Raw genomic sequence first — 15787 nt, 5'->3', positions numbered from 1 at the left:
CCCCACTGGGCTAACACACTGACATTGTCTATACGGCAGTGTGTCGCACATAATACTGTCCCTCCAAATGGAGAAGGTTAGACTGACAGAAAACAAGCTGATAGAACACCCTCAGGGTCGTATTCATTAGGCACCAAAAGGAAGAAAATGGACTGAAATAAGGAGGGACTAGCTGAACTTATCCAATAAAAAACACTTATTCGGTTTTCGTTGCGAAACGTTTTTAAAACGTTTTCCATTGGATTCCCTAACGAACACCACCCAAATCACCTTAACTGACCTAAAATGCTAGCATCATATAGTACCCTTTAGCGTCTCATCATTTTGAGCATCATAATGAACAATACTGATTCAAGACTCGATTCCAAAGTTGTTTGAGTCCGCCTTTTGATTCTCTGCTCTCTGTTGTTAACTTCCGAAAAATCTCCTACTGTTTGTAGAATCTAACAACTTCGACAACTATGAAAGCTTTCAGACAAGCATACCAATTACCCCTTGCATTAGGACCAGCTTTCATTCTCTTCTGCTGGAGTCAGGGGAAAGGAAACGCTAGCTATACCGTCGTGTCGTGTTTAAAAAAAGATCAAATGAAAGGGAATTTATTAAAGACAGATATAAATATGATCCCCCCATCTCTCCATCCCCTCTCCCAAACGAAGAGGATTCTGTGCTAATTAGAAATGTGTTAAAATCACAAAGGAGAAAGAGAGAGGAGAGCTTACACTATTAATGAGCAGAGGCACAGGGATATCATCATCCAATCTCTAGCACTATCTCTCTATCGCTATCTCTCTATCTCCTCTCTCTCCACACTACGGGCTACGGCTACTCCCCCTCTCCTCTCTCCGTTTATCTGCCTTTGTTTCTTCCTTTTCTATTCCCTCTCTCGCTAACGTTTTGCTTTCTCTTTCTCTCTGCTTTTCTGTCTCTCTTTCTCTTGCTCCGTCTCTCTGTGTACCTTCCTCTCTCTGTCTTTCTCGCCTCCCTTGTTTCCATCATTTTCTTGCCCTCTCTCTACCATCCCTCTATCTCCATATCCTCTGTCTCCCTCCATCCCCTTCCCCCACTTCCATCCCATCCTCTCCCTTGCTCTCTCCCATCCCTTCCTCCCTTGTCTCCCATCCCTGTCCCAGCCAGTGCCAGTTCACCATTAGGCAGCTGTGTTTCAGGTTGGCATGGCTTGGGGCCTGGCATGGTGCCACTGTGAGCGCCCCTCGCCACCCGCCCGCCCGGCCGGCCCTGCGCTCGTTAATTAACGAAAGCTCTGTTGTTTTTGTTTACCAGCCTGTTATATGTTAATCCATCTTTGTGTGTGTGTGTGTGTGTGTGTGTGTGTGTGTGTGTGTGTGTGTGTGTGTGTGTGTGTGTGTGTGTGTGTGTCCTTGTGAGCTAGTTAGAATGAGATGGATAACACAGCCACAGATCTAGTCACTCAAAGGGGCATTTGGGGATGGGTTACAGACTGTGACTGGCTACATATCATCTCTCTCTGTCTGTCTGTCTCTCGATCTCTCACTCTTGATCTATCTCTCTCTCCTTGTCTCTTTCTCCCTTTTTTCTCAATTCCCTGCTTCCCTGCTTACTTTGTCTCTCCTCTGGTTATAGTATATTTTTATACATAAAAAGTATGAATATGTATTCACTCACTACTGTAAGTCACTCTGGATAAGAGCGTCTGCTAAATGACTAATGTAAATGTATATTTCTCTATCTCAAACTGACAAAGCCAGTGAAGCCACAGTAACTTGTCAATATTTACAGTGTCATAGAGTCAATTGTGTGGAGATGTGTGAGTGTGAGTCTAGGTCGGACTCTGAAGATGTCTTGTAAACAGTGTGTAATGACAGGCCTAAATAGTGTTCCCGCTCCTCTTTCTGTCAACCAGAACTCCTCCACGTGCAATCTAACCTTTCCTGTCACCATGAATTATGGGTAGGAGACAACCAGAGGGACGCGGGTGGCTCTCTGAAGAGAGCGATGAAAGAGGAGATGGAGGGAGAGAGTCAGAAAGAAATGAAGGGAGGGAGGTGGATCACAAATAGAAGTTAAGAGGAGAAATCACAGTGACACAGAGAGGGGGGAGAGGGAGAGAGAGAGAGACTGAGACAGAGAGAGAGAGGGGAGAGGGAGGAAAATAAAGAGAAGAAAAGAGAGAGAGAGAGAGAGAGTAGATCAGAGAGAAGAGTGCTGCTGCCTTTACGTGTGTCTGTCAGTTAAGGGGGTAATTCTTCTCTGGTCAGAGCATGTCAGTAGAGGTGGGGGTACGGAGGGGGATGGAGGGGTACGGAGGGGGATGGAGAGGTACGGAGGGGGATGGAGGGGTACAGAGGGGGATGGAGGGGGATAGAGGAGGATTAGGGAAAGTAGAGAAACTGAAACTCAAAGCATACACCTCTACTCAAGGTGACATAGCTAAACCTCTTTTGGACGCATTTGAAGTTAAGCATGAGGAAAGTTGGACTTACAACATTATTATTGATTTAATGAGAGGAAGGGAATGAATGAGAAGTTCTGGAACAGCGAAAGACATAGAGAGCCCACTCAGATCGACCGCGAGATAAACACAACGAGAGAACCCAATGACACCAGAAAGAGAGAGAGTGTTCCTCATTCAAAGGTCCTTGGATGGTTACTCCAGAGGTGAGCTAATGATCTCACTCTGCACTTCTCCAAGGAGGTGGAGGTATCAGAGGAGGGAGGTAAGAGGGGGACTGTGGTCTACATGGAATATTGATAAGTGAGGCGCATGTGCAGGGTAAACAGCTGTGACTGGTACTTCATCATATGTGTGTGTATATCACTCATTACCAGCCACAGCTGTTCCTCTGAGACTCACCATGCTCTGCAGAGACGACTCATCAGAGAGTGACCGGAGACACACACACACACACCCACAGTCATATACACACACTCATATATGCACGCACGCACACACACGCATGCACACACACACACTCACTCATATATACACTCACACACTCATAAACACACACACATACACACACGTGTGACTGACCTGAGCTGTGATGTACACTCTTAGAAACCTAAAAGGGTTCTTCGGCTGTCCCTTGACGAACCCTTGTTGGTTCCAGGTAGAACCCTTTTGATTCAGGTCTCTCCAGAGATGTTCGAAAAAGTCTAGCCTCTGGCTGGGCCACTCAAGGACATTCAGAGACTTGTCCCGAAGCCACTCCTGCGTTGTATTGACTGTGTGCTTAGGGTTGTTGTCCTGTTGGAAGGTGAACCTTTTCCCCAGTCTGAGGTCCTGAGCACTCTGGAGCAGATTTTCATCAAGGATCTCTCTGTACTTTGCTCCGTTCATCTTTACCTCGATCCTGACTAATCTCCCAGTCCCTGCCGCTGAAAAACATCCCCACAGCATGATGCTGCCACCACCATGCTTCACTGTAGGGATGGTGCCAGGTTTCCTCCAGAAGTGACTCTTGCCATTCAGACCAAAGAGTACAATCTAGGTTTCATCAGGCCAGAGAATATTGTTTCTCATGGTCTGAGAGTCTTTAGGTGCCTTCTGGCAAACTCCAAGCGGGCGGTCATGTGCCTTTTACTGAGGAGTGGCTTCCGTCTGGCCACTCTACCATAAAGGCCTGATTGGTGGAGTGCTGCAAAGATGGTTTTCCTTCTGGAAGGTTCTCCCATCTCCACAGAGGAACTATCAGAGTGACCATTGGGTTCTTGGTCACCTCCCTGACCAAGGCCCATCTCCCCCGATTGCTCAGTTTGGCCGGGCGGTCAGCTCTAGGAAGAGTTGGTGGTTCCAAACTTCTGTCATTTAAGAATGATGGAGGCCACTGTGTTCTTGGGGATCTTCAATGCTGCAGACATTTTTTGGTAGCCTTCCCCAGATCTGTACCTCGACACAATCCTGTCTCGGAACTCTACGGACAATTCCTTCGACCTCATGGCTTGGTTTTTGCTCTGACATGCACTGTCAACTGTGGGACCTTACATAGACAGGTGTGTGCCTTTCCAAATCATGTCCAATCAATTGAATTTACCACAGGTGGACACCATTCAAGTTGTAGAAACATCTCAAGGATAATCAATAGAAACAGGATGCAGCTGTGCTCAAGGGTCTGAATACTAAAATACTAAAATGTAAATAAGGTATTTCTGTTTTTTATTTTTAATACATTTGCAAAGATAAAAAAAAACTGTTTTCGCTTCGTTATGGGGTATTGTGTGTTGATTGCTGAGATCTTTAATTTCATCCATTTTAGAATAAGGCTGTAACGTAACAAAATGTGGGAAAAGTAAAGGGGTCTGAATACTTTCCGACGGCACTGTACATTACTACATTACCCACTACACAGCAGCCTGTCGTACAGCCCAACAGAACAGAACTGTGACAACCGCAACCTCTGAGGGCTTCATTTAACCACTGATTCCATTTAGTACAATCCTCTATTTCACATCACAATAAACAACCTAGTTAATATCTGGAACATATGCACTAAACGCAACATGCAACAATTTCTAAGATTTTACTGAGTTAGAAATCAGTCAAATTGAAATAAATTAATTTGGCCCTAATCTATGGATGTCACATACCTGGGAATACAGATATGCATCTGGTCATATACCTTTTTAAAAAAGGTAGAGGCATGGGTCAGAAAACCAATCAATATCTGGTGTGACCACCATTTGCCTCATGCAGCGGGTCACATCTCCTTTACATAGAGTTGATCAGGCTGTTGATTGTGGCCTGTGGAATGTTGTCCCACTCCTCTTCAATGGCTATGCAAAGTTGCTGGATATTCCCAGGAACTGGAACACGCTGTCTTACACGTCAATCCAGAGCATCCCAAACATACTCAATGGGTGACATGTCTGGTGAGCATGCAGGCCATGGAAGAACTGGGACATTTTCAGCTTCCAGGAATTGTGTACAGATCCTTGCGACATGGGACTGTGCATTATCATGCTGAAACATGAGGTGATGGCAGCAGATGAATGGCACAACAATGGGCCTCAGGATCTCATCACGGTATCTCTGTGCATTTAAATTGCCATCTATAAAATGCCATTGTGTTCATTGTCCATAGCTTATGCCTGCCCAACTCCACCGCCACCATGGGGCACTCTGTACACAACGTTGAGATCAGCAAACAGCTCGCCCACACGGCGCCAGACACGTGGTCTGCGGTTGTGAGGCCGGTTAGACGTGCTGTCAAAATTGCTAAAACGGCTTATGGTAGAGAAATGAACATCCCATTTTCTGGTAACAGCTCTGGTGGAAATTCCTACAGTCAGCATGCCAATTGCATGCTCACTCAACACTTGTTGCATTGTGTTGTGTGACAAGACTGCATGTTTTAGTGTGGCCTTTTATTGTCCCCATCACAAGGTGCACCTATGTAATGATCATCCTGTTTAATCAGGAACACTTCAGGGGGTACTTTTATTTCATCTCATGAAACATGGGACCAACACTTTACATGTTCCGTTTATATTTGTGTTTAGTGTAGTATGCCTCCTACGTGTGCTGTACATTCTTCTGGATACATAGGGACATTATTATGTTGACATGACAAAAACATCTAGATCTCAATTTCACAGGTGAATCACTTCACCGCCCACATATACATGTCATTTGGTCATGTTTGTCACCTCCCTTTTATATAGAGCGGTATCTATCTTCTCCAGGCTTGTGTTGAAACAACAAGGTGTGCATTAGTGTCTTTCTGTGTGTGTGTGTGTGTGTGTGTGTGTGTGTGTGTGTGTGTGTGTGTGTGTGTGTGTGTGTGTGTGTGTGTGTGTGTGTGTGTGTGTGTGTGTGTGTGTGTGTGTGTGTGTGTGTGTGTGTGTGTGTGTGTGTGTGTGTGTGTCATCCAGACCTTGTGCTTGAGGCGTTGCTGTATCTCAGTCAGGGTCATACCCCTCTGGTCTGATCCAGAGACACACCTGAAAGAAAGAAAGAAAGAAAGAAAGAAAGAAAGAAAGAAAGAAAGAAAGAAAGAAAGAAAGAAAGAAAGAAAGAAAGAAAGAAAGAAAGAAAGAAAGAGACAGACAGACAGACAGACAGACAGACAGACAGACAGACAGACAGACAGACAGACAGACAGACAGACAGACAGACAGACAGACAGACAGACAGACAGACAGACAGACAGAGAGAGAGAGAGAGAGAGAGAGAGAGAGAGAGAGAGAGAGAGAGAGAGAGAGAGAGGTCAACCTGCTGAACCAAACCAACCATAGGGTCATGTAACACAGATAGTCTTTTCACCTATGCGAGTTACAGTGTAATGGTGATGTGCCCACCTGGTGTAGCTGTCTGGTCTCTGTGCTGTAGAGGAGGCTGTAGAGCTGTCTGGTCTCTGTGCTGTAGAGGAGGCTGTAGAGGTGCCTGGTCTCTGTGCTGTAGAGGAGGCTGTAGAGGTGCCTGGTCTCTGTGCTGTAGAGGAGGCTGTAGAGGTGCCTGGTCTCTGTGCTGTAGAGGAGGCTGTAGAGCTGTCTGGTCTCTGTGCTGTAGAGGAGGCTGTAGAGGTGTCTGGTCTCTGTGCTGTAGAGGAGGCTGTAGAGGTGTCTGGTCTCTGTGCTGTAGAGGAGGCTGTAGAGGTGTCTGGTCTCTGTACTGTAGAGGAGGCTCTAGAGGTGTCTGGTCTCTGTGCTGTAGAGGAGGGTGTAGATCTGTAGGGTCTCTGTGCTGTAGAGGAGGCTGTAGACGTGTCTGGTCTCTGTGCTGTAGTCACCCTGCTGTACCTCCTCAGGAAGTCCATGTAGTCCACCGTTACACTGTCTCTCTTAGACACCTACAGGAGACCAACAAAGTCAGACTGTTTACTCAGTGTATCTGGATCACTGGTATAGAGAATGGACAAGGATGGTGATGGTGATAAGGAGGATGATAATGATCATGTTCATCATAAGCATCATAAGAATGCTGAAATTTAAATATATTTTTTCCCCTAAAAGTTCTGAGCAATTCCAGACTTTTTACCACAACAACCAGAGTGAAGAGTAATCAAATCTCCATGGCGTCAGACGGTAAGAGCAGGGTTCTGCCTGTGTAGCGTCAGGTGGGTTGAGCTGTAATTCTGGGGCTGGGTGGTCGGGGAATAGGTGGTGTTCAGAATGGGTCACACCTGAGGAATCAGCCCACTGCTTTTATCCTGGCCCCAGCAGTGGAACAGTATCTCTCTTAAGTAAGCCCCACAGCAACACACACACACACACACACACACACACACACACACACACACACACACACACACACACACACACACACACACACACACACACACACACAGATGGATAAGGGAGATATGCACGCAAGCACACACACTCACACACACACCTATTCTGGTGGCTCATAATCAAAGTCTAGTCTCTGACACCCTGCCCTACATCCTACCACGGTGTAATCCAGTGCTTCTGCTCCCTACAGAGCTCTATGGCATTGAGTCTTATTATAGATGTCACACTGTCTAATTATCACTGCTATCAGCAGGCACCGAGCGGAACGCCTCGCTAGAACCACAGGAGTACTGCACCGCCCTGCATGCTCTATATACCTGGGAATGGGGCTGGTAAGACTGCTGTGTACAGTCGTGGCCAAAAGTTTTGAGAATTACACAAATATTAATTTTCACAAAGTCTGTTGCCTCAGTTTGTATGATGGCAATTTGCATATACTCCAGAATGTTATAAAGAGTGATCAGATGAATTGCAATTAATTGCAAAGTCCCTCTTTGCCATGCAAATGAACTGAATCCCCCAAAAACATTTCCACTGCATTTCAGCCCTGCAACAAAAGCACCAGCTGACATCATGTCAGTGATTCTCTCGTTAACACAGGTGTGAGTGTTGACGAGGACAAGGCTGGAGATCACTCTGTCATGCTGATTGAGTTCGAATAACAGACTGGAAGATTCAAAAGGAGGGTGGTGCATGGAATCATTGTTCTTCCTCTGTCAACCATGGTTAACTGCAAGGAAACACGTGCCATCATCATTGCTTTGCACAAAAAGGGCTTCACAGGCAAGGATATTGCTGCCAGTAAGATTGCACCTAAATCAACCATTTATCGGATCATCAAGAACTTCAAGGAGAGCGGTTCAATTGTTGTGAAGAAGGCTTCAGGGCGATTCAGCATCCAGAAACAGTTTGGTGACGAACAATGCCTTTTCCAGCATGATGGAGCACCTTGCCATAAGGCAAAAGTGATAACTAAGTGGCTCGGGGAACAAAACATTGATATTTTGGGTCCATGGCAAGGAAACTCCCCAGACCTTAATCCCATTGAGAATGTGTGGTCAATCCTCAAGAGGTGGGTGGACAAACAAAACCCCACAAATTCTGACAAACTCCAAGCATTGATTATGCAAGATCGGGCTGCCATCAGTCAGGATGTGGCCCAGAAGTTAATTGACAGCATGCCAGGGCGGATTGCAGAGGTCTTGAAAAAGAAGGGTCAACACTGCAAATATTGACTCTGCATCAACTTCATGTAATTGTCAATAAAAGCCTTTGACACTTATGAAATGCTTGTAATTATACCTCAGTATTCCATAGTAACATCTGACAAAAATATCTAAAGACACTGAAGCAGCAGACTTTGTGAAAATTAACTTTTGGCCACGACTGTAGGTATAGTGTTCTAGTGTGAAGGTCAGACCCAAGTCATTATGTTATAGTGAATGTGCAGTGGAGTAGAGGTAGGCAGTATAGAGTAGTGGGTGGCACCTTCACCCTTCAGACATGACAGACTCACTCTGTTTCTTTCTCTCTCTCTCTCTCTTTCTGTCTGTCTTAGACTCTGTCCATCATCCGCCTCTATCTTCCCCTCCACTCCCTCTCTGTCCATCTCTTGTTTGTCTTTCTGTCAGTCTGTCTTATTTCTCTTTCCCTCCCTTTCTCCCTCTCTAACCCCGCTCTAGGACTTCCCTGTAATTATTGGAGTAAGTGTTCTTTAACACGTAAGGCAACCACCGCCTGCTAAATAATTGATCACGATTTAAAAAATATATAAAAAAACGCACCGAGCTCTCAATCGCTTCTCTGAAAGTGTTTGAGAAACAGATGAGACAAAAAGAAAAGGAAAGAGGAAGAGGAGGGAGACAGAGAAAAAAATCCGCTGGTGGCATCTCGCTCCCTCAAGCACAAAGCGACTTCCACATCAAAATGTCACCAGCACAACAGCTGCTGCTCCTGCGATATGGTCCTTTAAAGTAAACTTTCAACAACTCCCCTCGAAAAACACCATATTTTTAATGAATAAGGAACAGAAAGACTGAGAGAAGAGGAGGGAGGGAGGGAGGGAGGGAGGGAGGGAGGGAGGGAGGGAGGGAGGGAGGGAGGGAGGGAGGGAGGGAGGGACACAAAGTGCTGATATTATGGGTGGAAATCTGTGGGAAAGACAGGCAGTCAAACTGTCAGGCGTAAGCGCTGAGACGGAACAAAGAGGAACAGTGGAGACAATTACATTGGCGCTGTGGAGTGACGAGAGGCATCGCACAGCAACACACCACGGATGGGGGGAGAAGGGATACACCGTATACATGATAAACAACTGTGCTGTAGGTGTATATCACTACCCATAACACCACTCTGGTACTGATCAATGATAAACAGGTGTGGATGAAGAACAAACAGTGGGAGGTATATGAACACAGAATGTAAACGCGCGAACAGCTACACTACGTAACTAAATATTGATCAATGTCCCCACTGCTTTCATAAACAGTGCAAGGGAATGATCAATTTGATCAATGAGTAATGTGGCTAATGCCATTACTACTATCAGTGATGCATCAAGAGAGTCACATTTCCCTAAGTGGTCCTCATGTACTGGACAAAATTATAAACGCAACATGCAAAAATGTCATTGATTTTACTGAGTTACAGTTCTTATGAGGAAATCAGTCAATTGAAATAAATTAATTATGGATTTCACATGACTGGGAATACAGATATGCATCTGTTTGTCATAGACACCTTAAAAAAAAATGGGCCTCACAATTCGTCAGGGTATTTTTGTGTATTCAAATTGGCATCGATAAAATGGAATTGTGTTCTTTGACCATAGCATATGCCTGCTCATACCATAGTCCCACCACCACCATGAGGCACTTTGTTGACAACGTTGACATTAGCAAACCGCTCGCCCACACAATGCCATACATGTCTGTGGTTATGAGGCCGGTTGGACATACTGCCAAATTCTCTAAAATGACGTTGGAGGTGGCTTATGGTAGAGAAATTAACTTTTAATTATCTGGCAACAGCTCAGGTGGACATTCCTGCAGTCAGCATGCCAATTGCACGCTCACTCAAAGCTTGAGACATCTGTGGCATTGTGTTGTGTGACAAAACTGCACATTTTAGAGTGGCCTTTTATTGTCCCCGGCACAAGGTTCACCTGTGTAATGATCATGCGGTTTAATCAGCTTCCTGATATGCCAAACCTGTCAGGTGGATGGATTATTTTGACAAAGGAGAAATGCTCATTAACAGGGATTTAAACAAATGTTGTGCACAACATTTGAGAGAAATAAGGTTTTTGTGTGTATTGAAAATGTATGGGAATTTTATTTCAACTCATGAAACAGGGGAAACACTTTACATGTTGCATTTATATTTTTGTTCAGTGTAGTTCTGAAAACAGAAAAGGGCAGTGACACCCAAACCAAACATCTGTGCACAGCACTTGTCCTAAAAAGTTATAAAGAAACTGAGAACTCCAAGACTATGTAGTAAGGCTTAGTGGGAAATGTTTAAATCATTTCAGATACGGAAACGTGTCCCCTCTCCATGAGCCATAAAACCCTTTTTTAACAGTATGTGATATCACCTGTCGTTACCAAGACTAACCTCAAGTCTTGTACTGCCATCTAGTGACCAATATAGTCAATGACCATGCAGTGGTGGCGATGTAATTACTTTGTCAGACTATGCAAGAGCAGAACGTAGGACACCTGTTGGGTGTACTACAAAGCAGGTTCAATGAGTTAGCCTGCTAACTTGGATAAACAACCAGAAATAATGATGGATTTTCTGGTTCTTTAAAAAAGCTAAACTTAGATATGTGCTTTTTGTTCGTTGAGTCAATTAGACCATGTCAATTTCAAGCATATCTTTAAAAAAAAGTACAAGTTATTTCAGAATATTTAGGCAAGTTAGCTGGCTAACTCATTGAACCTGCTTTGTAGTATACCCCACAGGTCCCAGATCTGTTTGTGCTGTCATTGGAGTTGGCAAGACAGCACAAACAGATCCCAAACCAGTCTATAAGAGACCCACACCTGCCCTCTCTCACCTTGGCCAGCATGGCGTTGAGCTGGGTCTGTGTGAGGGGGAAGAGGAAGGCCTCCACCACCTGTCTGAACTCCCCCCGGGTCACTGAGCCGCTCCCCTCAGGGTCCAGGGCCTTGAACGCTGCCCTCACATCCTCCAGCCTCTCCCCCAGCCTCTGGGGGAGCAGGGCCTTGATCTCCCCCAGGGACAGATGCTCATCTGGGGCTGACTGTACCGATGAGACTGGAGGACATGGACGTGATTAGGAGTCTGTGTGGGGGACACTGTTAATTGTGTTTGGTTTAGATGTGTTCCAGGGTTTTGCCCTTACGGTACATTATCATGTTAAGTTATGAGTAAGCTATGAGTTGAGAATTATATATGAATGAACTCACCTGAGTCTGACTGTAGTGCTGTCTTTCTGGGTTCCCCTGCTCCCTGTCCTTCCACAGGTGTGTATGGAGGTGTGTGTGTATATGAGTGTGAAGGGCCAGGTGTGTGTGTGATGCTGATGCGCTGGGCGGTCCAGGGGCGCGGGGCGATGACCAGTCCTCGGGACATGAGGGTCAAGTCCCCCAGGCCCACAGGGGGGGTCCGTCTCATGCCTTCTGGCTCCGGTGGAGCTGTGGGGACAGGGGAGAGAGAAGGGTGGTGCATACAGTACTCACTGGAGAGTTTTTGAGTACTGTGTGTGTGTGTGTGTGTGTGTGTGTGTGTGTGTGTGTGTGTGTGTGTGTGTGTGTGTGTGTGTGTGTGTGTGTGTGTGTGTGTGAGAGAGAGAGAGAAAGGTGAAACCCAGGTGACATAATTCAAGAGAGCAGGGTGTTCTGTCCCTGTGTCACATGAGGATTGTTTACAATGTCTTACTCTTCCCAACGCAAACACATCGTAAATCAACTCAAGGCTACTGTTGAACTGTGTGTTTAGATATCAGACACACATCATGTAGAGAACTTGTCTCAGTCAATCAAAGCAACAGCAATAGGAAACATTTTACATCAGGGATGAGAGCAGAATTTAAACATAAAAGGCAATTATTATTTTACTTCAAATGAACCTTTTCATAATTAGCATAAACGTTGAAGTCGCCCCAAGGTTAATCACAACATTTACATATTTGCCTCCTGCTTAGATTATTAAAAGGGCAGTTGTTTATTAAAATGTTTGTGTTGTTTTATGCAAAGTATGTCACAAATGAATTTATGAATTAGTACTTGAATGGAAAGTACCGTTTGTAATTTAGAAATATCAAAATTAGTTCCTGTGATCTCTCCAATTGAAATGCTTGTTTGTTATAAATAAATTATTTGACTTTGCTTGATTAATTTAAAGCTGCAACTAAAAAAACATCCATTAAAAGGGGCAGGAAGAAATGTAGCCTACTACAATTAAGTTAAAACTATTCCTCTGAAGTTCGTGCTCAATTATTGCGAATTGTTGCGCAATGTTATTAGTCCTTTTCATTCTATCATGTAGCATTAGGACAACTAATGTGGTTGCTGATTGAATGTTATAGTTACCCTCTTTCTTTATGTCATGTAGTTCTGGATAGATTGAAATTGTCTCTCTCTGACTCTGACCTACGTTCTCCCTCGGTTTCTTTGGAGTTGAGTAAAAGCGCAGGGGAACGCAGAGAACGCGTTATGGTTGCCATAGAGATGTATTGACACGGTTCTATAGTTCCTGACTCCTCCCGCTATTGTTTATGATTGGATGGAAGTTATGTCAGGAATTCCCTTCATGCCTTTGCCTCCACTTCAAGCTACATATTCTTCATCCAGTAGTAGACCCTCACGCAACAGTAAACACATCGAGTGGTTAGTGATAAGGACTATGGTGATACTGCAGATGCCTTCTGAAGTAATAATAATACATGTATTCAACTTCTATAGCGCTTTTTATTAAAAAAAGACTCTCAAAGCGCTTGACAACGCAAAACGATCAAGAGTCAAATAAAGCAGCTCCAGTATATGATAAGAGGTTTGGACTACGAGTTTCAACCAGAGTTGAGCGTTTTGAGTATTCCAAGCCTCCAACAGATGGAGCAACAGTTGAGAGGGAACCACATGGTTTGAGCAGAGGGAGGTTGTCAACGGAAGTAACAACATTTATACTTTAACTCAATATTGCTCGTAAATAATGCAAGTGCATTGAAGACATCACACACACACACACAACACAATTGTCCTGAATACATAACTTTATTAATAAACCAGAAAGCAAGCATGTAAAGTACAATGCATTATGCCCAGGTTAGGACAACCCTACAAAAACCAAACAAACAGTACACCACATGACCCTTGTAGAGGTGGGCTGCAGCAGGATTGCCAACGGTTGTAAACAGAGAGAATGAGAGAAAAAGCTGACAAGAGAGGTTATTTCCCTTTTTATTGTCTATTCCACTTGGCAATGTAAACACATGTTTCTAAAGCCAATTGAATTGAATCGCTAGTGAGATACAGACTGAGAGAAACAGAGAGAGAGATACACAGAGAGAGAAACAGAGAGAGAGAAACAGAGAGAGAGAAACAGAGAGAGAGAGATACAGAGAGAGAGATACAGAGTGAGAGAGATGCAGACAGAGTGAGAGAAACAGAGAGTTACAGACAGAGAGAGAGATACAGAGTGAGAGAGATGCAGACAGAGTGAGAGAAACAGAGAGATAGAAACAGAAAGTTACAGACAGAGTGAGAGAAACAGAGAGTTACAGACAGAGTGAGAGAAACAGTGAGAGAAACAGAGAGAGATATATACAGACAGAGTGAGAGAAACAGAGAGAGAGATACAGACAGAGTGAGAGAAACAGAGAGAGAGAACCAGAGAGAGAGAGATACAGAGTGAGAGAAACAGAGAGAGAGAGAACCAGAGAGAGAGAGATACAGAGTGAGAGAAACAGAGAGAGAGAACCAGAGAGAGAGAGATACAGAGTGAGAGAAACAGAGAGAGAGAGATGCAGACAGAGTGAGAGAAACAGAGAGTTACAGACAGAGAGAGAGAAACAGAGAGAGAGATACATAGAGAGAGAAACAGAGTGAGAGAAACAGAGAGAGAGATACAGAGTGAGAGAGATACAGACAGAGTGAGAGAAACAGAGAGATAGAAACAGAAAGTTACAGACAGAGTGAGAGAAACAGAGAGTTATAGACAGAGTGAGAGAAACAGTGAGAGAAACAGAGAGAGAGATATACAGACAGAGTGAGAGAAACAGAGAGAGAGATACAGACAGAGTGAGAGAAACAGAGAGAGAGAACCAGAGAGAGAGAGATACAGAGTGAGAGAAACAGAGAGAGAACCAGAGAGAGAGAGATACAGAGTGAGAGAAACAGAGAGAGAGAGATGCAGAGAGAGAGAGATACAGAGTGAGAGAAACAGAGAGAGAGAGATGCAGACAGAGTGAGAGAAACAGAGAGTTACAGACAGAGAGAGAGAAACAGAGAGAGAGATACATAGAGAGAGAAACAGAGTGAGAGAAACAGAGAGAGAGAGATACAGAGAGAGAGATGCAGACAGAGTGAGAGAAACAGAGAGTTACAGACAGAGTGAGAGAAACAGAGAGAGAGATACAGAGTGAGAGAGATGCAGATAGAGTGAGAGAAACAGAGATAGAAACAGAGAGTTACAGACAGAGTGAGAGAAACAGAGTGAGAGAAACAGAGAGAGAGAAACAGAGAGAGAGAAATACAGACAGAGTGAGAGAAACAGAGAGAGAGATACATAGAGAGAGAAACAGAGTGAGAGAAACAGAGAGAGAGAAACAGAGTGAGAGAGATGCAGACAGAGTGAGAGAAACAGAGAGTTACAGACAGAGTGAGAGAAACAGAGAGAGAGATACAGAGTGAGAGAGATGCAGATAGAGTGAGAGAAACAGAGATAGAAACAGAGAGTTACAGGCAGCGTGAGAGAAACAGAGAGAGAAAAACAGAGAGCGATACAGACAGAGTGAGAGAAACAGAGAGCGAGAAACAGAGAGCGAGAGATAGACAGTGAGAGAAACAGAGAGAGAAAAACAGAGAGCGATACAGACAGAGTGAGAGAAACATTTGTACATTGTTACAACACTGTATATATATAATATAACATTTGTAATGTCTTTATTGTTTTGAAACTTCTGTATGTGTAATGTTTACTGTTAATTTGTATTGTTTATTTCACTTTTGTATAATATCTACCTCACTTGCTTTGGCAATGTTAACACATGTTTCCCATGCCAATAAAGCCCCTTGAATTGAATTGAAAATACAGACAGAGTGAGAGAAACAGAGAGAGGGAGATAGACAGTGAGAGAAACAGAGAGAGATACAGACAGAGTGAGAGAAACACAGAGAGAGAAACAGAGAGAGATACAGACAGAGTGAGAGAAACAGAGAGAGAGAGATAGACAGTGAGAGAAACAGAGAGAGAGAGAGAGAGACAGAGAGAGATACAGACAGAGTGAGAGAGATAGACAGTGAGAGAAACAGAGAGAGAGAGAGAAACAGAGAGAGAGAGAGAAACAGAGAGAAACAGAGAGAGAGAGAGAGATACAGACAGAGTG

At 44.3% G+C, this 15787-nt stretch overlaps 1 protein-coding gene across 4 annotated transcripts in view; it reads right to left on the bottom strand.

Annotated features, from left to right (window-relative positions):
• efcab6 (EF-hand calcium binding domain 6) overlaps nt 1-12930 on the bottom strand; it is a 37442-nt gene extending 24512 nt beyond the window's left edge. For 3 of the 4 annotated variants that reach the window (XM_038977556.1, XM_038977559.1, XM_038977560.1), the window contains exons 1-4: nt 11649-11937; nt 11276-11496; nt 6280-6770; nt 5856-5922 (exon numbers count right to left, since the gene is read on the bottom strand). In XM_038977556.1, the coding sequence (XP_038833484.1) occupies nt 5856-5922; nt 6280-6770; nt 11276-11496; nt 11649-11910 (1041 nt within the window). In that variant the 5' untranslated portion in view covers nt 11911-11937. Of the gene's footprint in view, nt 1-5855; nt 5923-6279; nt 6771-11275; nt 11497-11648; nt 11938-12773 lie in introns of those variants that run through there. The other variant, XM_038977557.1, reaches the window with a different exon arrangement.
• Between the last annotated feature and the right edge of the window lie 2857 nt (nt 12931-15787).

Source organism: Salvelinus namaycush, chromosome 38 (genome assembly GCF_016432855.1).
Source record: "Salvelinus namaycush isolate Seneca chromosome 38, SaNama_1.0, whole genome shotgun sequence".
NCBI classification, from domain to species: domain Eukaryota; kingdom Metazoa; phylum Chordata; class Actinopteri; order Salmoniformes; family Salmonidae; genus Salvelinus; species Salvelinus namaycush.
Note: the sequence above shows the minus strand (reverse complement) of the source record. Positions and strands in the feature narration are given on the sequence as shown.